General features: G+C 36.2%; 1 protein-coding gene across 1 annotated transcript in view; it reads left to right on the top strand.

Annotated features, from left to right (window-relative positions):
• LOC127843606 (protein unc-13 homolog D-like) overlaps positions 1-24861 on the top strand; it is a 156571-nt gene that overhangs the window by 62993 nt on the left and 68717 nt on the right. The window contains exons 10-12 of the mRNA XM_052373295.1: positions 3210-3313; positions 6222-6384; positions 21030-21151. Coding sequence (XP_052229255.1) covers positions 3210-3313; positions 6222-6384; positions 21030-21151 — 389 coding nt within the window. The remainder of the gene's footprint in view (positions 1-3209; positions 3314-6221; positions 6385-21029; positions 21152-24861) is intronic.

The following is a 24861-nucleotide window of genomic DNA, read 5'->3' as shown; positions in this document are numbered from 1 at the left end:
TCAGAATCGAACGAAACATTTACAGCTGTTCGCAATTAATTCAACGATAATCTGTTCAAAAACATCAAACGAATGCTCCGATGTAACAACGCTACTCCGGTATGATGAAAATCGTATTGCAATACAATATGCAGATTGCGTATTGCGATATATACCGATATACCGGTATATTGTTGCAGCACTACTGCTTACAAAGGAATTGAAGTAAGAACATGTGTTATGCATGTTTTTCTTATAAACTGAAAGAAGTCAGGTTTTATTTAAATATGTTGAAAGTGACCATATATCTGGATAAAAATATTTTGGATGACATGTTAATTTCATGCCTTTTTTTGTAGTGTTTAAACCAGTTTAATAATATTGTTTTGATTTTAAAAACACAACTGTCATGAACGTAATTAATTCAAGAAAAGTCAATATATGATACTGCATGGTAAACTCAAACTTTGTACTCAAGAGAAGGTGTTGGAATTAATGATGTGCAATGTTCTTAACTATCGTATATGCTGCTTTTTAATTACTAATGATTCATTGTTCCATTTGTGAATCGTGACTCATGAATTGTGGATATGATTGTCAATTGCTCAACGATCCATATATAGCTATTTCTGACCATTTTATAATTTTCTAAATATAAGTTATGAATTTATCTTAGAAGTCAAATGTATTACTTTATTAAATACATTTATAAATATAAAGAAATAATCTGTAGATAATCATAATATTCTCAGGCCTGTTGGTCTTAGGGATGTGTGGGTTGTTAATTATATTTTGAGATGATTGTTTACAAAGAAAGATGCTTCTATTGTATTGTTATAAAAATGTGAAAGGCTCTGAGAAGGAACCAGAGATTATTAACCCTTTACCAAACACTAACAGGATTTTACGGGTTTGTAGCTGACGACTTTATAAATAATTGTGATAAAATGAGAAATTGCTCAAGATGAGCAATTTCTCCTTTTATCACAATTATTTCTACCCTACCTGATCATTTCCATCATATTCCATTACAATTTAATTGTTGTCTGCAACCTCTTTCAAATTGGGACAGTCCAAAATGTGTCGTTTGGTAAAGGGTTAAGGCATTTTGATTCCTATGGGTCTTGTGAATCTGTTTCAAATCAAATGCGTAGATTTGATCTTCCGCATCTAAAAATATGTGAAATAGAAAGAACGACAATATCTTTTGGAGAGATAAATGTACCTACGTTATGAGCAAAGGACCTGTGCGACAATTCCCGGGCTTTTTAGTCTGTTTAGTTAACACCGTAGTAACGTTTTCCATATATAAAAATGCTCACCCATCCAACTTTAAGCGCCCAGTGGGCCGAGGGATAGAAAGAGAAAGTCACATGCTTGAGTACATTTCAATCCATGCCCATTGCACGCTTTTTTTGCATTAAAAAAACAGTGGAGCGATACAGGGCCATCATGGCCCTTTTGTTAATAACTTGGCACAAACATTAGCTATCATAAGACAGTAAGTCGCTTGTAAAATCTGTACCCAAACTGCCAAGGACAAAGTCACTCTAATGAGGTAAAATAAAGAAAATCCTGTTCCAGTCATACTATTGCCATATACTGAAGGATTAAAGAATGACTTTCAAAATTATAAACCATAATAAGACAACTTGTCATGTTAAACACCTGTCTAGATAACGTAAAAGTCAATGTCACACTTAGAAATGTATTGTTTCATAATTATAAATTTAGTAGATGTTCATGAACAGTGAGCAAAGCAATTCTTTCAAAGCAAAAACTAAACATCATGTTGGCAGTAAACAGTATGATTTCATTACAAAAAAAAGGTATTCTGCTAATGGTAGTCTTATTTTTACATTAATAACATGGAAACAATTGTTCTTGGTACAATAACTATTTGGCTCATTTTAATGTCCTTGCTAATTTGTATTATATTGTCAATTTCTATAAGGCTCTAGCTACCCTTAGAAAAATATCAATGTACTTGCCTTTGATCAGAGAGTATGGTATCGGTAAGAAGCCTTGTCCCTGACTGTATTAAGCATTGTGGTTGGCTCAAACCAGGCCCTCACAGCAAGCCACGTCCCTGACTGTATTGAGCATTGTGGTTGGCTCAAACCAGGTCCCCAAAGCAAGCCTCATCCCTGACTGTATTGAGCATTGTGGTTGGCTCAAACCAGGCCCCCAAAGCAAGCCTCGTCCCTGACTGTATTGAGCATTGTGGTTGGCTCAAACCAGGCCCTCAAAGCAAGCCTCGTCCCTGACTGTATTGAGCATTGTGGTTGGCTAAAACCCAAAGCAAGCCTCGTCCCTGACTGTATTGAGCATTGTGTTTGGCTCAAACCCAAAGCAAGCCTTGTTCCTGACTGTATTGAGCATTGTGATTGGCTCAAACCCAAAGCAAGCCTCGTTCCTGACTGTATTGAGCATTTTGGTAGGCTCGAACCCAAAGCAAGCCTCGTCCCTGACTGTATTGAGCATTGTGGTTGGCTCAAACCAGGCCCCCAAAACAAGCCTCATCCCTGACTGTATTGAGCATTGTGATTGGCTCAAACCCAAAGCAAGCCTTGTTCCTGACTGTAATGAGCATTGTGGTTGGCTCAAACCCAAAGCAAGCCTCGTCCCTGACTGTATTGTGCATTGTGGTTGGCTCAAACCTAAAGCAAGCCTCGTTTCTGACTGTATTGAGCATTGTGGTTGGCTCAAACCAGGCCCCCAAAGCAAGCCTCGTCTCTGACTGTATTGAGCATTGTGATTGGCTCAAACCCAAAGCAAGCCTTATTCCTGACTGTAATGAGCATTGTGGTTGGCTCAAACCCAAAGCAAGCCTTGTTCCTGACTGAATTGAGCATTGTGGTTGGCAGTAAACCAGGCCCCCACAGCAAGCGAATAAACGTTTTTATATTTATTTGACTCCTGCTCTGTTAGTGAAACTGTTTTTGTATTCGATTGAACATCTTTAAAAAAAATCAGGGTTTAAATACAAGTTCAGTTGTGTCTTGTACGGATAATTCTGATAATAATTTATTTAACAATTACCATAATAAAGTTTATCATTAAAATACTATATTTCATACAAGGACAATTATTTCCAGTGGCAAGCTGTGTTGACATTGTCCAACTAGGCTCTTGCCAATTATGCAAACCTACATTGTAATATGTACACAATATTGCCTTTGTTATCTTACAACATTGTGATACAGTGTTATTTGTGTTTAATGCTGCAGAGACATGTCGGAGACCAATATGGCTGCCTGACCTTAAAGGACTATCGCGTCTTGAAAATCTTTGCTGTTGCTTACAATATCCCAAAGCTCTCACAAGTCATTGTGTAAGTATAACAAAATGTTGAACTACCAAACTACTTAACCATTGCCAAAGCCCTTATCATTGTTGCATGTAAAGGACAAAAGGAATGAATGTAGTTGAAGAACTAAAACCTCTTGCATAAATTATACAACTCTTTCATACGCGGATGCGGCAGATGTGGCAGTTATCAGGTGTATTGTAGTTAAGAGCGAACTGACTTGAAACACGTAGTACTTACCTTAGTTAATCGCAAGCAAATAACTAAATATACAGTAATTACTTAAAACTTTGTACACTTAAAAATAGTTAGTTGTTGATTTAAGATACTCAAACATATTCCATAAAACACAGTCTCATAAAATATGGAGACACACTCAGAATATACCTCATGAATAGGATGTTCCTTTATTCCTGTTCATAACAAGAACAAAGAATAATAGCATGGGCTTCTTTATACCACATTATTTAGTAAACAATTACCAAATGATATGTTTGCAATTAATTCAAAATGATTTTTTCAGCCCTCGGTAGGGTGGCATGTAGCAGTCGCTAATATTTGATGATGATTTAATTGTTGTGCAAAATAACCAGGTCCATGTCAAAGATCAAATTTGACAATTAAAAGTACAAGTTCAAGGTAAAATTTAGATGTCAAATGTAAACAAAAAATTGATTAAAACACAGTACTTGTAAATCTTTTTCTTTAGTTATTGAATCTATAAGCATAAAAACCTCATAATATGGCAATATCTTTGATATTCTTGCAGATTTGTTAAAATATTTTATTTCCAGTGAAGAACTAAAAAAACATAACCCAATCATGGACAGTTCAACAGTCACAGAATAGTTCTAGCTGTGCTGCTCACACTTTTGTCTGCGCTAGCATCTGCTGAGTGTTCAGGTTATGGAAAACATGAACAATTTTCATATCACTGTTTCTTCTGAGTTGAAATTACACCTATATATTTGTTTAATTGAGTGAAATCATTTACCAAGTTTAATTACTGGGACCTGCAATGTAGCAGAATTATGCCCTTTTGTATGCCCCCAGATCGATGATCGGGGGTATATTGTTTTTGGCCTGTCTGTCATTCTGTCATTCTGTCCCAAAATGTTAACCTTGGTCATAACTTTTGCAATATTGAAGATAGAAACTTGATATTTGGCATGCATGTGTATCTCATGAAGCTGCACATTTTGAGCGGTAAAGGTCAAGGTCATCCTTCAATGTCAAAGGTCAAATATATGGCTTCAAAGTGGCGCAGTAAGGGGCATTGTGTCTCTAACAAACACATCTCTTGTTGTACATAGAAAAATAGGGCTAATGGTTGCATGCAACTACAGTATATCTCTATATCAATGAGAAATATTTAAATAAGACTTAAAATAGGTGTTCTCTTGATGATTATTCACTAAATAAAGCAGTGAAAAGCCTTTTTGCAGTATTATGAATCACTTTGTATGTATACAAGTCAGATTAAGGTTTGTGTGCTACATGAAATGTTAGGTTTTGGTTTGCATGCCAATGTCTCCGTCATAACTATCGGACTGAAACAAATGTCTTTGAAATCATCATATGAGGTCACAGCTCATATATTTAGTGGAATTATGCTGCATCTTGCATAATTATAAAATTATATTAGCATTTGTCTGCTGCATATTCATATCTCTATTTCCTAAACAAATATTGAAATAAATTTTATGTACATGTTTATAGCCAGTATCTGACTAGGAGCCGTCACTGTTTCCAGCCTAATAGCAAGATTGTCCTTTTTTGTACATATACATCACGAAGTTAAGGTTTTTGCACAAGATTAAATTTAGGATACGGTTTGCATGTATCAAGTAAATATCTCTAACTACAACAATATTCAGTATAAACTAAACACTTGTCTGCAGGATCATCATTTAAGGTTTGTCATCAAGGCTTATAACTCTGACCTGCAATGTAGCAGAATTATGCCCCTTTTTGTTCTTCGGGTAATCATGTGTGCGCAAAATCTCAATATCTTAGTATCTGGTACAGATATTAACGATGTATGTCTTTGTCAGTCCAATATCGCAGAATCTTGTACAGATATTTACGATGTACGTCTTTTTCAGTCCAATATCTCAGTATCTGGTACAGATATTTATGATGTATGTCTTTGTCAGTCACAGACCAAGGACTACAACTCTGGACATCAGTTTAGTTGAAAAATACCCCATTTTGTACTTGTAACATTTTTTGTTAAGGTTGATGTTTGCAATTGAACACTTTAGTTTAAACTGACCAATCTGGATTAAACTCTATAAACAGTATGTCAGCAAAGAGACCTAGCATTTGGGGGCAGTTGGGTCAAATTACTGTTATAAAGGTCATAGTTTTCAACAATAAAATGTTTTTAAATAAGCAACTTTGCTTCGAGTTGTGCTGAAACTTGGTGTGAAGCGAGCATACATGCAAAAATCTTTCTATTGTATTTTGCACCAGTCAGGTCAAGGTGAAAGTCATAGTTAATATTTGGGAAAACTTTTTCTTTCATCATTCTAGAGTCTTGATGGAGGATTTGGTTGAAATTTTAGTGAAGGTAGCTTATATGCACTCCTTTTATAGATTGCATAGTAATTTAAATTAAGATATATTAATTGGTAAAACTATCGAAATCTGTTTTTGTGGCGTTGCCACGTTTTTTGTGTTATCTTGATTTTCAGGTTAAATTTTGCATATAACTTACTACTCAATTACAGGTATTACAGATAATTGTACTATCAAACATGTCTTCATGAACAATAACATAACACTTTCAAATTAGAAGAATACCCAAGTGTGTAGTCTTGGGATAGCTCTTGCATTTTGTATGGCTTTTTAGTCTTAAAGGCTCATTTGATTGCCATATCTTGGAGACATTGACCCATCTCTGTACCTACCTAAAGGCGTCTGTTTGCAGGAGTCTGATCTGCCAGCTAGAGATCCAGTCTGAGGAGAACCTCAGCAATGAGCAGGGTGACAGAAACCTCAGCCTGGCCTTGGACGAGCTTAGGATGACCTGGGCCATCATGCAGATTGGACAGAAGAACATATTGGACCGTATGCCTCTCACAGACTCTGAGGTACTTTGATATCATACAAATTGATTGCTCATTGATAAACAATAACACCTGTATTTACGATCACCATTATTTGGAACAAAATTATTTCATACCAAAATATGAACACCTAATTTCTGGTTATTTTGAAATATTTGTTTAGTCTTGATTTTTATACCTTCGTATTAAAGCCAGCCTGGTATAAACAATTTTCTGTTCAACCTTGATTCAATCTGTTCAAATATCTGTCTGTTTTAAAATGCTATCAGTAGGTTATAAATTAATGTACAGTTAAAAACTAATCTTGTTTGTCTGCCTTTTTAAGACCTTCCAATCAGGAGGTTCAGTTTTTGTAAAGGATATGTTATTCGCTTACTTGAGCACAGGGGGCTAAGGATAAGCTTATAAGATTGCCTTTTTAGCTCACCTTTTTTTGAAAAAAAATTATGAGCTATTGTCATCACCTTGGCGTCGGCGTCGGCGTCCGATTAAGTTTTGCGTTTAGGTCAACTTTTCTCAGAAAGTATCAATGCTATTGCATTCAAACTTGGTACACTTACTTACTATCATGAGGGGACTGGGCAGGCAAAGTAAGATAACTCTGGCGTGCATTTTTACTGAATAATGTGCCCTTTTTATACTTAGAAAATTGAAAATTTTGTTTAAGTTTTGCGTTTAGGTCCACTTTTTTCAGAAATTATCAATGCTATTGCATTTAAACTTGGTACACTTACTTACTATCATGAGGGGACTGGGCAGGCAAAGTTAGATAACTCTGGCATGCATTTTGACAGAATTATGTGCCCTTTTTAGCTCACCTGAGCGATAGCTCGGGGTGAGCTATTGTGATCACTCAGCGTCCGGCGTCCGTCCGTCTGTCTGTCTGTAAACAATTTGTAAACATCTTCTTCTACTAAACCATTGAGCCAATTTCAACTAAATTTCATGTGGAGCATCCCTAGGTCATGGGACAAAAGAATTGTTAAAAAAAAATTGATCACATAACCAAGATGGCCGCCATGACCATATATGGTAAAAAACCTTAAAAAATCTTCTTGTCAGAAACCACTCATCAGATTTTCAAAAAATTTCACAGGGATGACCTTTGAAGGCTCCCCTGAAAAAGTTGTTCAAAGAAATTTGATTCGTTAAAAAACATGGCCGCAGGAGCTCGTTGAACTTTGCATGTTTATTCGTTTTTGCCTATTTTGTGAAAACTTTCAAAAATCTTCCACATTTTTTGTCCGATCCTTTCCAAATTTGCACAGTGTCTTTATATCAATGAGGACACGAACCCTACAAAAAATGAGCATTATTGGTCCATGAAGTACAGAATTACCTCCCCTTGAATTGAGAAAATGGTGTTTATGCAATAAAGTCCAAATTTTTCATCCAATTCTTTCCAAACTTGTTTATATATCAGATTAAAGAGAATAAAATTTTCTTTATTATGGTTTTTCTTTCATGAAAATCCATAAAGGATAAGTGTTATTAATCGTTGCTTAATTAATGAACAATGCGAATTATCGGTATTGATTTTTTTCCTGACATGCCGTCCCAGATATTAACCGCTTTCAGCTGTAGACTGTGCATGAATACATCGCCGTGTTATTGACCTGAAAAATTTAATACGCAGTCGGCATTAACACCGGTCATCGAGACAAATTACTGATGTGAAAACAAATCGTAAACAAATCGTACATCGTAGAGGATTAAATAAATAATTACATCTGATTAAAGATTAAAGATTGCTGCCGATTTAAATCAATTTGAGTACTTTTTGCATATATTTGATGCCGAATGGGAAGCTGTGTTTAGACTTAAGTTGAGAAAAATGGCAACGAGATACTTGCCTGTTGGTAGCTAAAGAAACTTCAGCGTACAGTTTATAATGGGTGGCCATTCCCCGCTGTAGTCTACAGGCGGGTAGTGAACTGGTTGATAAAAGTGGAAGCTTTGTGGAAAAGCGGTTTGAGGAGTTTGTAAGAAAACCCTGAATTATCAGTCTTGTGGGAAGAAGGCATTGCGTCTCCACGCAAAGGGCCCTTATCACATAAAGAATATAAGAACCATTAAGACCAACCAGGTGGGGTTTGTATTTTTTTACACTAACACCCCGACTTTGGTCGTATTTTCTGTTGCTAAAGTTTACTGTTTAGGTTGTTTTGCATCAAAAATCGGCAAGATAGATCTAGCAAATTTGCCATTTTTTTTATATTAATAACGTATGATTCATTGATTGTGAGCTTTTAAAACATTTTGACCTTTGAATAAAGCATAAATCAGGAAAAGAATTTTAACAGTAATTGAAAATACAATCAAATACGCCATTTTTGCTGACTGGGACAGGTCTTTTTTAGTTAAATAAAATGTTTTATTGTCCCCAACATATGAGCCCAGCAGCAAGAAATGTTTTTTTTTTTACTTTTGTAAAACAAATATGGGCAACCTACCGTAATCCAAATTCGCCGACACCTTAATTCGACGATGTTCTATTTTTATCGATTAAATGGATGATTATTGTCTTGGAATCATTTCAAAGTAATACAGCCGAGTTTAAAATTATGATTTTGTGCTATTAAACATTCATTATTTCTTAAATTATTTGCTAAATATTGCTTCATGTAACCGTTACATCGTCAAATTTGGGTCACACCAGGATACAATTATTTAGCATTCAAACAACGATTGGGATAAAAACTAGGGGAACCCATGCTGAAAATTTCAATTTTAACTGTTTAGCAGAAGCCACCATACCCAATTTTCTTAGGTGTATGTGGAGGCTTCTGGCAGCATGATTCTGTGAATATAAATGGTGACATTTGATTCTGCATTAATTATACATGTATTATTGACTTTTTTAAAGTATGTGTGAAAAATATTATTTGTAACCACTGTTACAGGTTTTATCTGGTTCTTCAAAAGCAACACCTGCAGTCGAGTCCATGCCAGACAGAGGGTGCATGTGAATGAATTGCCTTTTGACTAACTTTGTGTTCTTTATCAAATACATGAAGATTTTTAAATATATGTGTATGTTGTTTTTTTAAGAAAATAGAATCACCAGAACAGGTACAGGCACCCTTTAAATGTGTCGAATCCAGGAGCTTCTGGGGGCCTCTGGCCCCCTTGTCCCCTGGACCCACCGAGGGCCCTGAGGCCCCCTGGCCCCCAGCTTTAAGTTCAGGATTTTCAAAATATCCAACTTTGACCCCTGCAAATGCTTTGCTAAAACTTTGGCTACAGTTTCTTAAATTTGGCTACACAAAATTCCATTTGGCTAAAATGTTGGCCACATAAATTTTTGGGCAAGAGGAGCCCTGTTTGGATTGTATTTTGGTCATCTGGGGTCAGCAACTAGCTAGAATATTAATCTTGATGAAATCTGGGTTGGGATTGTATTAGGGTCATCTGGGGTCAAAAACTAGGTCAAATCATAGAAAAACTTTGTGAAGACAATAGAGGTCATAGTTTTCATATGATCTTAATGAAATATGGTCAGAATGTTTATCTTGATAATATCTGATTTTGGATTCGTATATGGGTCATCTGGGGTCAAAAATTAGGTCACCGGGCAAATTCTAGTTAAACCTTGTGTAGATGAAAGAGGTCACAGTTTTCATCACGTCTTAATGAAATTTTGTCAGAATGTATTAATCAATGAAATTTGGCTTGGGATTGTATATGGGTCTAATAAAATTTAAGTTCATGAAGCAAGGTAAGTCAGGTGAGCGATTCAGGGCCATCATGGCCCTCTTGTTATACTTAGAAAATTGAAAATTTTGGTTAAGTTTTGTGTTTAGGTCCATTTTATTCCTTAAGTATCAAAGCTATTGCTTTCATACTTGCAACACTTACTAACTATCATAAGGGGACTGTGCAGGCAAAGTAATGTAACTCTGACTGGCATTTTGACAGAATTATGTGCCCTTTTTAGCTCATCTGAGCAATAGCTCAGGGTGAGCTATTGTGATCACTCACCGTCCGGCGTCCGTCCGTCCGTCCGTCTGTCTGTCTGTCTGTAAACAATTTGTAAACATCTTCTTCTACTTAACCATTGAGCCAATTTCAACTATATTTCATGTGGAGCATCCCTAGATCATGGGACAAAAGAATTGTTAAAAAAAATTTGATCACATGACCAAGATGGCCGCCATGACCATATATGGTAAAAACCTTAAAAAATCTTCTTGTCAGAAACCGCTCATCAGATTTTCAAAAAATTTCACAGGGATGACCTTTGAAGGCTCCCCTGAAAAAGTTGTTCAAAGAAATTTAATTCGTCAAAAAACATGGCCGCAGGAGCTCTTGAACTTTGCATGTTTATTCGTTTTTGCCTATTTTGTGAAAACTTTCAAAAATCTTCCACATTTTTTGTCCGATCCTTTCCAAACTTGCACATTGTCTTTATATCAATGAGGACACAAACCCTACAAAAAATGAGCATTATTGGTCCATGAAGTACAGAATTACCTCCCCTTGAATTGAGAAAATGGTGTTTATGCAATAAAGTCCAAATTTTTCATCCAATTCTTTCCAAACTTGTTTATATATCAGATTAAAGAGAATAAAATTTTCTTTATTATGGTTTTTCTTTCATGAAAATCCATAAAGGATAAGTGTTATTAATCGTTGCTTAATTAATGAACAATGCGAATTATCGGTATTGATTTTTTTCCTGACATGCCGTCCCAGATATTAACCGCTTTCAGCTGTAGACTGTGCATGAATACATCGCCGTGTTATTGACCTGAAAAATTTAATACGCAGTCGGCATTAACACCGGTCATCGAGACAAATTACTGATGTGAAAACAAATCGTAAACAAATCGTACATCGTAGAGGATTAAATAAACAATTACATCTGATTAAAGATTAAAGATTGCTGCCGATTTAAATCAATTTGAGTACTTTTTGCATATATTTGATGCCGAATGGGAAGCTGTGTTTAGACTTAAGTTGAGAAAAATGGCAACGAGATACTTGCCTGTTGGTAGCTAAAGAAACTTCAGCGTACAGTTTATAATGGGTGGCCATTCCCCGCTGTAGTCTACGGGCGGGTAGTGAACTGGTTGATAAAAGTGGAAGCTTTGTGGAAAAGCGGTTTGAGGAGTTTGTAAAAAAAACCTGAATTATCAGTCTTGTGGGAAGAAGGCATTGCGTCTCACGCAGAGGGCCCTTATCACATAAAGAATATAAGAACCATCAAGACCAACCAGGTGGGGTTTTTATTTTTTTACACTAACACCCCGACTTTGGTCGTATTTTCTGTTGCTAAAGTTTACTGTTTAGGTTGTTTTGCATCAAAAATCGGCAAGATAGATCTAGCAAATTTGCCATTTTTTTTATATTAATAACGTATGATTCATTGATTGTGAGCTTTTAAAACATTTTGACCTTTGAATAAAGCATAAATCAGGAAAAGAATTTTAACAGTAATTGAAAATACGATCAAATACGCCATTTTTTGCTGACTGGGACAGGTCTTTTTTAGTTAAATAAAATGTTTTATTGTCCCGTACATATGAGCCCAGCAGCAAGAAATGTTGTTTTTTTACTTTTTGTAAAACAAATATGGGCAACCTACCGTAATCCAAATTCGCCGACACCTTAATTCGACGATGTTCTATTTTTATCGATTAAATGGATGATTATTGTCTTGGAATCATTTCAAAGTAATACAGCCGAGTTTAAAATTATTATTTTGTGCTATTAAACATTCATTATTTCTTAAATTATTTGCTAAATATTGCTTCATGTAACCGTTACATCGTCAAATTTGGGTCACACCAGGATACAATTATTTAGCATTCAAACAACGATTGGGATAAAAACTAGGGGAACCCATGCTGAAATTTTCAATTTTAACTGTTTAGCAGAAGCCACCATACCCAATTTTCTTAGGTGTATGTGGAGGCTTCTGGCAGCATGATTCTGTGAATATAAATGGTGACATTTGATTCTGCATTAATTATACATGTATTATTGACTTTTTTAAAGTATGTGTGAAAAATATTATTTGTAACCACTGTTACAGGTTTTATCTGGTTCTTCAAAAGCAACACCTGCAGTCGAGTCCATGCCAGACAGAGGGTGCATGTGAATGAATTGCCTTTTGACTAACTTTGTGTTCTTTATCAAATACATGAAGATTTTTAAATATATGTGTATGTTGTTTTTTTAAGAAAATAGAATCACCAGAACAGGTACAGGCACCCTTTAAATGTGTCGAATCCAGGAGCTTCTGGGGGCCTCTGGCCCCCTTGTCCCCTGGACCCACCGAGGGCCCTGCGGCCCCCTGGCCCCCAGCTTTAAGTTCAGGATTTTCAAAATATCCAACTTTGACCCCTGCAAATGCTTTGCTAAAACTTTGGCTACAGTTTCTAAAATTTGGCTACACAAAATTCCATTTGGCTAAAATGTTGGCCACATAAATTTTTGGGCAAGAGGAGCCCTGTTTGGATTGTATTTGGGTCATCTGGGGTCAGCAACTAGGCACTAGGTCAAATAATAGAAAAACCTTGTGTAGACTATAGAGGTCACAGTTTTCATCAGATTTTATTGAAATATAGTCAGAATGTTTGTCTTGTTAAAATCTGAATTGGGATTGACTTTGGGTCATCTAGGGTCAAAAACTAGGTCAGATTAAAAAAACAAACTTTTGTAGACAGTAGAGGTCACAGTTTTCATTAAATCTTTATGAAATTTGGCCAGAATATTAATCTTGATGAAATCTGGGTTGGGATTGTATTAGGGTCATCTGGGGTCAAAAACTAGGTCAAATCATAGAAAAACTTTGTGAAGACAATAGAGGTCATAGTTTTCATATGATCTTAATGAAATATGGTCAGAATGTTTATCTTGATAATATCTGATTTTGGATCGTATATGGGTCATCTGGGGTCAAAAATTAGGTCACCGGGCAAATTCTAGTAAAACCTTGTGTAGATGAAAGAGGTCACAGTTTTCATCACGTCTTAATGAAATTTTGTCAGAATGTATTAATTAATGAAATTTGGCTTGGGATTGTATATGGGTCTAATAAAATTTAAGTTCATGAAGCAAGGTTAGTCAGGTGAGCGATTCAGGGCCATCATGGCCCTCTTGTTATACTTAGAAAATTGAAAATTTTGGTTAAGTTTTGTGTTTAGGTCCATTTTATTCCTTAAGTATCAAAGCTATTGCTTTCATACTTGCAACACTTACTAACTATCATAAGGACTGTGCAGGCAAAGTAATGTAACTCTGACTGGCATTTTGACAGAATTATGTGCCCTTTTTAGCTCACCTGAGCAATAGCTCAGGGTGAGCTATTGTGATCACTCACCGTCCGGCGTCCGTCCGTCCGTCCGTCTGTCTGTCTGTCTGTAAACAATTTGTAAACATCTTCTTCTACTTAACCATTGAGCCAATTTCAACTATATTTCATGTGGAGCATCCCTAGATCATGGGACAAAAGAATTGTTAAAAAAAAATTGATCACATGACCAAGATGGCCGCCATGACCATATATGGTAAAAACCTTAAAAAATCTTCTTGTCAGAAACCGCTCATCAGATTTTCAAAAAATTTCACAGGGATGACCTTTGAAGGCTCCCCTGAAAAAGTTGTTCAAAGAAATTTGATTCGTCAAAAAACATGGCCGCAGGAGCTCTTGAACTTTGCATGTTTATTCGTTTTTGCCTATTTTGTGAAAACTTTCAAAAATCTTCCACATTTTTTGTCCGATCCTTTCCAAACTTGCACATTGTCTTTATATCAATGAGGACACAAACCCTACAAAAAATGAGCATTATTGGTCCATGAAGTACAGAATTACCTCCCCTTGAATTGAGAAAATGGTGTTTATGATGCAATAAAGTCCAAATTTTTCATCCAATGCTTTCCAAACTTGCACAGTGTCTTCATATCAATGAAGACTCGAGCCCTATCGAAAATGAGCAACATCGGACCATTAATTCCAGAATTATCTCCTTGAGATGGCAGATTTAGAAATAATTATAGTGTACCCTTTTTTCCCATTAATAGTGCTATGAGAATTAAGGATTGGCTGGCTACAGGCCAAGTTTCTCTTAACCCAGCCAGTTAGTTACCCTTTTCCTAATGCAAACACTTGATGCCTCATCAGCTGATGATATTTTGAGAATTTTGAGAAAAAAGATAAATCTGTTCAAAACAAGCAAAGATTTCTTGTATCTCAATGATTTCAACTTCAATTGCATAACTCTACATCAATTAAGAAGTTGTTTCAATTTATGATGTCTTTTAGCCCTTTTACATTAATTTAGACTCTTCCAAAATCAAAGCATATCCCCCCATACATACACTATTGCATAATCAAACACTGGCAATTCTCATAAACCCTTAACCCAAAACAGTTAATTCTTTCTGCAAATGTTTGTGACTGTGGAAATCGTTGAAATAAAAGGAGAAATTGCTGAAATAATAATTTTCTCCTCTCATCACAATGCTTCCTACCCTATTAAATCAGTTTCTTCTTATTCCATTATAATTTAATTTGTCGTCTGCAACCTCTTTCAATTTGGAAAAGGGTTAACTACCAGAAATCAATTAATGCTGTAGTTTTGTTGATGAGAAATTATTTTTCCTTTAAAATGGGAGGTGATTATTGCTTAGGAAATTGCTCTGGTAGGGTTGAATCATTGTGGGAAATTGAGAAATTGTTCAGTCCAAAATATGTTGATTGGTAAAGGGTTAAATGGATACCATTTTTTTCCAAGTTACCCTTTTCCTTATGCGAACATGGGTTGCCTGTTTAGTCGATGATATCTTGTCAATTTTGAGAAAAAAGAGGAATCTCTTCAAAACAAGCAAAAATTCCTTTTATCTCAATGTTTAAGTCCACTTTTTAGCGTACCTGAGCAGATCATATTTTCCTCCTAAACCATTGAGCCAATTTCAACCAAATTTCATGTGGAGCATCCTTACGTCACGGGAAAAAAATAATTGTTAAAAAAAAATTTGGTCACATAACCAAGCTGGCCGCCATGCCCATTATATGGTCAAAACCTTAAAAAATCTTCTTGTCAGAAACGGCTTGTCGGATTTTCAATTATTTTACAGGGATGATCCTTAAAGGCTCCCCTAAAAAAGTTGTTCAAGAAAATTTGTTTCGTCGAAAAACAAGGCCGCAGGAGCTCGTTGAACTTTGCATGTTTATACGTTTTTGCATATTTTGTGAAAACTTTGAAAATCTTCTTGTCCATAACCATAAGGCCTAGGGCTACCAAATTTGGTATGTGGTGAAATCTTATAGTCCTCAACCAAGTTTGTTCAAATAATGTCCCAGGGGTCAAATTTCACCCTGCCCCTTGGTCACAGAATAGAACATATGCTTATAAAGGACCTTTTTAGTGAAAACTTTAAAAATCTTCTTGTCAATTACCATTGGGCCTAGGGCTATTAAATTTGTTCAGGTGAGCGATTTAGGGCCAATGTGGCCCTTGTTATACTTAGAAAATTGAAAATTTGGTTAAGTTTTGTGTTTAGGTCCACTTTATTCCTACAGTATCAAAGCTATTGCTTTCATACTTGCAACACTTATTAACTATCGTAAGGGGACTGTGCAGGAAAAGTTATGTAACTCTGACTGGCATTTTGACGGAATTATGGGCCCTTTATACTTGAAAATTTAGTTAAGTTTTGTTTTTTGGTCCACTTTACCCCTAAAGTATCATAGATATTGCTTTCATACTTGGAACACTCGCAAACTATCATAAGGGTACAGTAAAAGGACAAGTTGCATAACTCTGGATGTCATTTTTACGGAATTATGGCCCTTTTTTGACTTAGTAACTTTGAATATATGGTTAAATTTTGTGTTTCAATCCACTTTACTTCTAAAGTATCAAGGCTATTGCTTTCAAACTTCAAATACTTTCATGCTATCATGAGGTTACTGTACCTGGCAAGTTGAATTTTACCTTGACCTTTGAATGACCTTGACTCTCAAGGTCAAATTATTAAATTTTGCTAAAATTGCCATAACTTCTTTATTTATGATTAGATTTGATTGATACTTTGACAAAACTACTCTTACCTGACATACCACAATAGACTTCACCCAAACCATCGCCCGTGCCCCCCCTTTCCCCCCCTTTCCCCCCCCCTATTTTTTTTTTTTTTTTTTTTTTTTTTTAAGATCATCTCACAAATGACCACCACACCCTCACACTATACCCCGTCCCCACCCTACCCCCTCCCCAATTTTTTTTTAAACGGTTAAAAAACAAAACTATTTATTTTTATTATTTTATGTTTGAAATATCGTCCAACCATCGCACTCACGAATCCCCTCCCCCCACCCGAACCCCCCCCTAATTTTTTTTTCTTTTAATATCATCTTACAAATTACCACCACACCCTCACACTATACCCCCCCCCCCCCCACCTCAACCCCCTCCCCCCCCCAATTTTTTTTTTTTTGAAACGGTTAATAAAAACACAAATATTTATTTTTATTATTTTATGTTTGAAATACCGTCCAACCATCGCACCCAAGAATCCCCCCCCACCCCCACCCCACCCCCCATCCCCCCCCAACCCCGATTTTTTTTTTTATGCCCCCCTTCGAAGAAGAGGGGGTATATTGCTTTGCTCATGTCGGTCTGTCGGTCGGTCTGTCCGTCCACCAGGTGGTTGTCAAACGATAACTCAAGAACGCTTAGGCCTAGGATCATGAAACTTCATAGGTACATTGATCATGACTCACAGATGACCCCTATTGATTTTGATGTCACTAGGTCAAAGGTCAAGGTCACTGTGACCCGAAAAAGTAAAATGGTTTCCGGATGATAATTCAAGAACGCTTATGCCTAGAATCATGAAACTTCATAGGTAGATTGATCATGACTAGCAGAAGACCCCTATTGATTTTCAGGTCACTAGGTCAAAGGTCAAGGTCACGGTGACCCGAAATAGTAAAATGGTTTCCGGATGATAACTCAAGAACGCTTATGCCTAGGATCATGAAACTTGATAGGTACATTGATCATGACTGGCAGATGACCCCTATTGATTTTCAGGTCACTAGGTCAAAGGTCAAGGTCACAGTGACCCGAAATAGTAAAATGGTTTCCTGATGATAACTCAGGAAAGCTTATGGCTAGGATCATGAAACTTCATAGGTACATTGATCATGACTCGCAGATGACCCCTATTGATTTTCAGGTCACTAGGTCAAAGGTCAAGGTCACAGTGACAAAAAACATATTTACAAAATGGCTGTCACTACAACTTAGAGCCCATATAGGGGGCATGCATGTTTTACAAACAGCCCTTGTTTTTTTTTCTTTTTTTCGCATTTTTGGAAGATAATGTAATAAATGTCCACACCCCCACACTATACACCCCTCTTCACTCCACCCCTCCCTCCTTTGTGATTGAAAATGAGAGACCCTTCACCTTTAAAAAGAAAATAGATGAGCGGTCTGCACCCGCAAGGCGGTGCTCTTGTTTATACATGCATTGTCCTTCTTCAACAGTTTCCTGTGAACACTGTACAAGTCACACTTTTCAATCTTCATGAAAATATGTCAGAACATTTTTCATATTGCTATCTAATGGCTGAGTTTGAAACTGGAACTGGGTCATGTGAGTTCAGAAGCTAGGACTCTAGTTTAAACTAAAGAGAAAACTAGCATACTCTCTAGAGGTCCAATTTATTGTCAAGTCTTTATTAAACTTGGTCAGAACATTTGTTCCAATGATTACATAGTTAAAAAATGGTTCTGGTTCATCAAAATAACATGACAACCAGGGTCAAGGCAGTTTTCCTTATAAAATTATAATACAACCTTGTTAAATCTCTTTACACATTTAGTCAAATCTTGATGAAACTTGGTCAAACAATTTGTTCTTATGATTACTAGGCTGATTTGGCAAGTGGTTGTGATTGTTCAAATTACACATCCCCACACACCCAAGAGGGAGGGAGAGTTTTCCTTATATGACTATATTGAAACATTGTGAATACTGTAGAGGTCATATTTCGAGTCCAATCTCATGAACCTTTACCATAACACCTGTTCTTTTTTGTCAATTTTTGCAATAGTTGTGGTTCATAAAACATGACTGCCTGTTTAAACTTTAAAGGTCACATTTTTATTCCAATCTTCATGAAACTAATTCAGTACATTTGTCCTAATATAGTTTGAAAATGGTTCTTTTTTGTTTAAAAACGTGTCTGACATAGGGTGGGACAGTTTTCCTGACCATCGGCTGTAGTGAAACCTTGTACACGTTGTAATTGCTTTATTGGCCAAATTAAGTTTTAATTCTTCATGACACTTAGTCTGAATATTTTCCCAATGAAATTTGGTCTAAGTTGAAAACTTTGCCTAGGTCAGTAGGTTAAATTGAAAAAAAAATACACTCTAGAAGTTACTGTTTAGCTCACCTGAGCACAACGTGCTCAGTTGTGCTGATGGTGAGCATTTGTGATCGCCTTTTGTCCGTCGTGCGGCGTCAATATTTTGCCTTGTGAACACTCTAGAGGCCACATTTGTTTTCTGATCTTCATGAAACTTGGTCAGAACATTTGTCCCATTGATACCTCGACTGAGTTCGAAACTGGGTCATGCTGGGTCAAAAACTAGGTTGCTAGGTAAAAAAAAAAAAGCTTGTGAACACTATAGAAGTCACATTTAATGCCCAATCTTCATGTAACTTTGCCAAAATGTTTGTCTAAATGATATGTTGGTTCAGTTCAAAAATGGTTCCGGTCCGTTGAAAAACATGGCTGCCACGGGGCGGGGCAGTATTTCTTTTATGGCTATATAGAAGCATTGTGAACACTCTAGAAGTCACAATTTTGGCCCAATCATCATGAAACTTGGCCAAAACATTGGAATCATTGATATCTCGGATGAGTTCATAAATGGTCCAGATCGGTGAAAAAACATGGCCGCCAGGGGCATGGCAGTTTTCTCTATATGTATATAGTGAAAACATGTAAACACTCTAGAAGTCACATTTTTGGTCCAATCTTCATGAAATTTGGTCAGAACATGTGTTTTCTGGATATGACAGTTGAGTTCCAAAATGGTTCGGATCGGTAAAAAAATGGCCGCCAGGGGTTGGGGGCATTTTCCTTATATTTATATAGTAAAAAAAGCTTGTGAACACTCTTGAAGTCACATTTTTTGCCTAATCATCATTAAAAAAATTCTAAACATCGATTTTATAGATATCTCGGACGAGTTCGAAAATGGTCATGATGGGTGGAAAAACATGGCCGCCAGGGGGTGAGGCAGTTTTCTCTATATGTATATAGTGAAAACATGTGAACAGTCTAGAAGACACATATTTTTTCCCAATCTTCATGAAATTTGGTCAGAACATTTGTTTTCTGGATACGACAGTTGAGTTTGAAAATGGTTTTGATCGGTAAAAAAAACATGGCCGCCAAAAGGGGGTCTTTTTCCTTATATTTATATAGTAAAAAAGCTTGTGAACACTCTTGAAGTCACATTTTTTGCCTAATCATCATAAAAAAATTTCAAAAGATTAGTTATGTGGATGTCTCGGACGAGTTTGAAAATGGTCGTGATCAGTGGAAAAACATGGCCACCAGGGGGTGGGGCAGTTTTCCTTATATGTATATAGTGAAAACATGTGAACAGTCTAGAAGAAACATTTTTGCCCAATCTTCATGAAATTTGGACACATCTTGGAAGAGTTCAAAAATGGTTCAGGTCTGTTAAAAAACATGGCCGTCAGGGAGGCCATTTGTTGTTCATTCTTCATGACACTTGGTTAGAACATTTGTTCCATTGATATCTTGGGCTGTAAAGAACAGGTCATTTCTTTTTATCTCAGGTGAGCGACTTTGGGACTTTTAGGCCCTCTTGTTTTAAATCTTCCTAAAACTTGGTCAGAACATTGATTCTAGTGATAACTCAGCCAAGTTGGAGAAAGGTGCCAGTGTGTTGACAAATATTGCTGCCAGAGGTTGGGGCAGTTTTTCTTGTATGGCTTTTGTAAAGATTTGTTATTGTGACACACTCGTAGACACATTTTAGACCCTTCTTCATGTAGCTTTGATCTGAACATGGCTGAGTTTAAAACTGGGTCAATTGAGGTAAATTTTCTTTGCACTTAAGAAGTGACGTATAAAGTCAAATCTTCCTGAAACTTGTTCAGAAAATGTTTGAAAATAAAAATGTGTCTAGAAAACAAATACAAAAATGTAATCATATTTCATTATGTACTTTAATGACTGTGAACTGCACCCTTTGAGAATAGCTTAGTTATTATCCCCCGCCATAGGAAGAGGGATATTGTTTTGGCGTTGTCCGTCTTTCCGTCCTTCCGTCTTTCCGTCCGTCCGTCCGGAGCCATATCTTGGAAGTGCTTTGGTGGATTTCATTGAAACTTGGTATGACTATATATATGAATAAGAGGATGATGCACGTCAAATGGCATTGTACACCACCTGTTAATAGCGGAGTTATGGCCCTTTGTATCTTGAAAAAATGTTTTTTTGAGTGTAATATATAACACTTTTGTGTCAAGAAGCATATTGGCGAGGGATATCAATTCAACTAATTTGCTTGTTCCTTTGGGTCTCTTTAGGGCCTGTATGCCTCTTGTATCTTCAAAGGTTATGACAAAAAATACCTCATTGTAATTTGGTATACATTTAACAGATTTCCAGGTATCGGAAAGTGGCATCACGTTACATTGAAGTGCAGTGCATCACAGTGGATGAGCTACCAGACTTGTTCCCACCCTCTGTGGAGAAGATGGACGTTTTGAAAACTAAACTTGGGTAAATACAAGGCTAAGTTTCAGGCTAATTTAACAAGTATTGAAATATTTAACATGCAAAGGCTGCATGGTTTTATTTTGTGTTATAGTAAGAAAGCTTTTTTTATAGCTCACCTTCAGCATTTAAGAGCTACATTAATTGTGATGACCCTATATCCCGCATTGGTCGTCACTTCATAGATACATGTATGGTCATCATTCATATCCGGCATCAGTCCCACTTCAGAGCAACATGTATTGTCATCTTCCTATATCCGGCATTGGTCATCACTTTAGATCTACATGTATTGTGACCACCCTATATCCCGCATTAGTCTTAAATTCATATCTACATGTATTGTGATCACCATATATCCGGCGTCGGTCGTCACTTCAGAGCTACATATATTGTGATCACCCTATATCCAGCATTGGTCATCACTTCAGAGCTACCTGTATTGTGATCACCCTATATCCGGCATCAGTCTCCACTACAGAGCAACATGTATTGTCATCACTCTATATCCAGCATCAGTCTCTACTTTAGAGCTACATGTATTGTCATCACCCTATATCCGGCATCAGTCTCCACTACAGAGCAACATGTATTGTCATCACTCTATATCCAGCATCAGTCTCTACTTCAGAGCTACATGTATTGTCATCTTCCTATATCCGGCATTGGTCATCACTTCAGAGCTACCTGTATTGTGATCACCCTATATCCGGCATCAGTCTCCACTACAGAGCAACATGTATTGTCATCACTCTATATCCAGCATCAAGCTCTACTTCAGAGCTACATGTATTGTCATCTTCCTATATCCGGCATTGGTCATCACTTCAGAGCTACATGTATTGTGATCATTCTATATCCGGCTTCGGTCATCACTTCAGAGCTATATGTATTGTGATTACCCAATATCCGGCATTGGTCATCACTTCAGAGCTATATGTATTGTGATCACCCTATATCCTGCATAAGTCCTCACTTCAGAGCTACATGTATTGTGACCATCCTATATCTGGCATTAGTTATCACTTCAGAGCTACATGTATTGTGATCATACTATATCCAACATTGGTCCTCACTTATGAGCTACACATATTGTGATCACCCTATATTGGGCATCGGTTATCACTTCAGAGCTACATGTATTGTTATCACCCTATATCCCGCATTGGTCGTCACTTCAGAGCTACATGTATTGTGATCATAATATATAGTGCTTTGCTCATCACCTCAGAGCTACACGTATTGTGATCATCCTATATCGGGAATTGGTCATCACTTCAGAGCTACATGTATTCACGGACTCTAGATTTCACGGATAAGAAATGGGACCATTACGCCAAATATCTTGTTGTGTCTAAGTCATGTGACCGTGTCGTAACTATCGATCTTTTATCGAAGCGCCGATGATATACATTTGATGTACCCACTCACGCATTTTTTTAAATTATAGTTTCATTTCTAGGCCGATTTTGACAAATTATATATCATTAGAAAGCTTACGTAACGTAGTGTTCAGATATATAAATATATATTAAGTTTTTCTTCTGATTTTGGCAGCCTGGCGAGTTATAACTTTAACTTTTGCAAATATCATACCGTTTTGGAGTTTTAGAATCTAGATTTACGGTTGACATGTTCGTACTTTATACCGATTTGTAGCGTTTATATTTGGAGTTCAGTTTTAAAAATAACATCTTGCTTAGGAGAATAGAATTCTGTATATGATAGAAAAAAAAATGGTTTAAAAATGAAAGCAAGTAAGGAATGAAGGCGGAAATAAGTAGCGCGCGGTCCTAACGAACCGAACTGATGGCGATTATGCTTTTGTTTAGATACCGGCCATTGAATTTCCTTTGCCATGATTATTATATTTTTTTATGGAATATATTGAAATATTTTGTTCTAGAGACATATCAATAAAACAAAGTATTAATGAAGCTTAATAAATCAACGATTTCAGCTCTTGATCATAACACAGAAAGGGTTATAATTTTATGATGAAACAGCGTATATAGCGGACCCTCTTGATATTTTTGGGCTTTGCATACTTCAAATATAATGAGTGTCAAAACATTCATCGTTTGTTGTTTATTATCAAAAAGGTAATTATGTAAAATTATATGAAAGGTTATTAACCATAAATTATCAATTAATTAAAATTATTTAAAGATTCTTGAAAATCACGGTCAACTGTCTATGCATGTATATTGAAATATCTTTATAAGTTATCAGAGTTATAAATATATAGAATTCTAAATTATAACTCTGTATTATTTGTATTTTTCGGAAAGATTATTTAACGCCGTTGTGGTCAAATGAGAATGCTGTTTTTAATCATGTTGTTCCGTACACTACCATACACTCTTTATAGGACTACGAAATGACGGAGTTTTTTACCGGTACCCGCTAAATACGTTAAATGTTAAGTATTAGATTTTTTAAATGTTTAAAATGTACATGTATAGGTATTAAGCACTTATAATTATTATGATTAAGCTGGCTGACATCTATACAGTATTTAGTTTATGGCAATCTGTATGGGCAGATGACTATAAATGTTTTCAATACGCTACATATCTTATAAACGCAAAATTGTGTAATTGGCGTTACATTACTCCAAGAAATGACCTCTAATACCACGAGAAGACATTGAGGTATCATAAAAAGTGTAAACTGACCAGACATTGCCACCTGTGGTTAGGGACCGATATACAAGTATAGGTCCCTGCTGTGGCGTATGACACCATAGTGTTATTTAGTATTGGTCGGCACAGTATCTGATCATAACGAGATAATTGGTTTGTGCTGAACACAGGGGCAATAAAGCCATAGATCTATCAATAAACAAGATTATTGAGATATCTTTTATTGAACACCGCGATAAAAATGCTCAAACCACGGACTCTAGATTACATGGATAAGAAACATGGCAACATTCTCAGAATCATCACTGCTATATGTGTAATCACCTAACAATTCGTCTAAAAATAATTTGTATTCTTGAGTTAAAGACGATGTACTGTTGTATAAGTCTGAATAAACTATCTGTCTGCCTGTCTAAATCTAAGCCGTCATCTTCCCAGTGAAAAAAATCTGATTTTGACTAGTTGGACATGATGCCCTGATGTCAAAATACGAAATGACCCGCGTAACACCGACCGTGATTTTCAAGAATCTTTAATCAATTGATAATTTAAGATAAATAACATTTCAAGCAATTATACATAATTACCTCGTTGATAATAAACATCAAACGATGAATGTTTTTGACACCCATTTATTTCAAGTATGCATGCAAAGCCGAATAATATCGAGAGGGTCCGTTATATACGCTGTTTCATCATAAATTTAACACCCTTTCTGTGGTATAAACGAGAGCTGAAATCGTTAATTTATTAAAATTCATTTATAATGAGCTTTATTGATATGTTCCGTGAACAAAATACTACAATATATTCCATAAAAATCTAATAATATGGCAAAGGAAATTCAATGGCCGGTTTCTAAACAAAAGCATAATCGCCAAGACCGTAGCATCAGTTCAGTGCGTTAGGAACGCGCGCTACTTTTTTCCGCCTTCATTCCTTAATTACTTTCGTTTTTAAACAATTTTTTTTTTCTATCGTATACAGAATTCTACTCTCCGAAGCAAGATGTAATTTTTAAAACTGAACTCCAAATATAAACGCTACAAATTGGTATTAAGTACGAACATG

This window comes from Dreissena polymorpha, chromosome 1 (assembly GCF_020536995.1).
Source record: "Dreissena polymorpha isolate Duluth1 chromosome 1, UMN_Dpol_1.0, whole genome shotgun sequence".
Taxonomy (NCBI): Eukaryota; Metazoa; Mollusca; class Bivalvia; order Myida; family Dreissenidae; genus Dreissena; species Dreissena polymorpha.
This window is presented reverse-complemented; position numbering and strand designations above follow the sequence as displayed.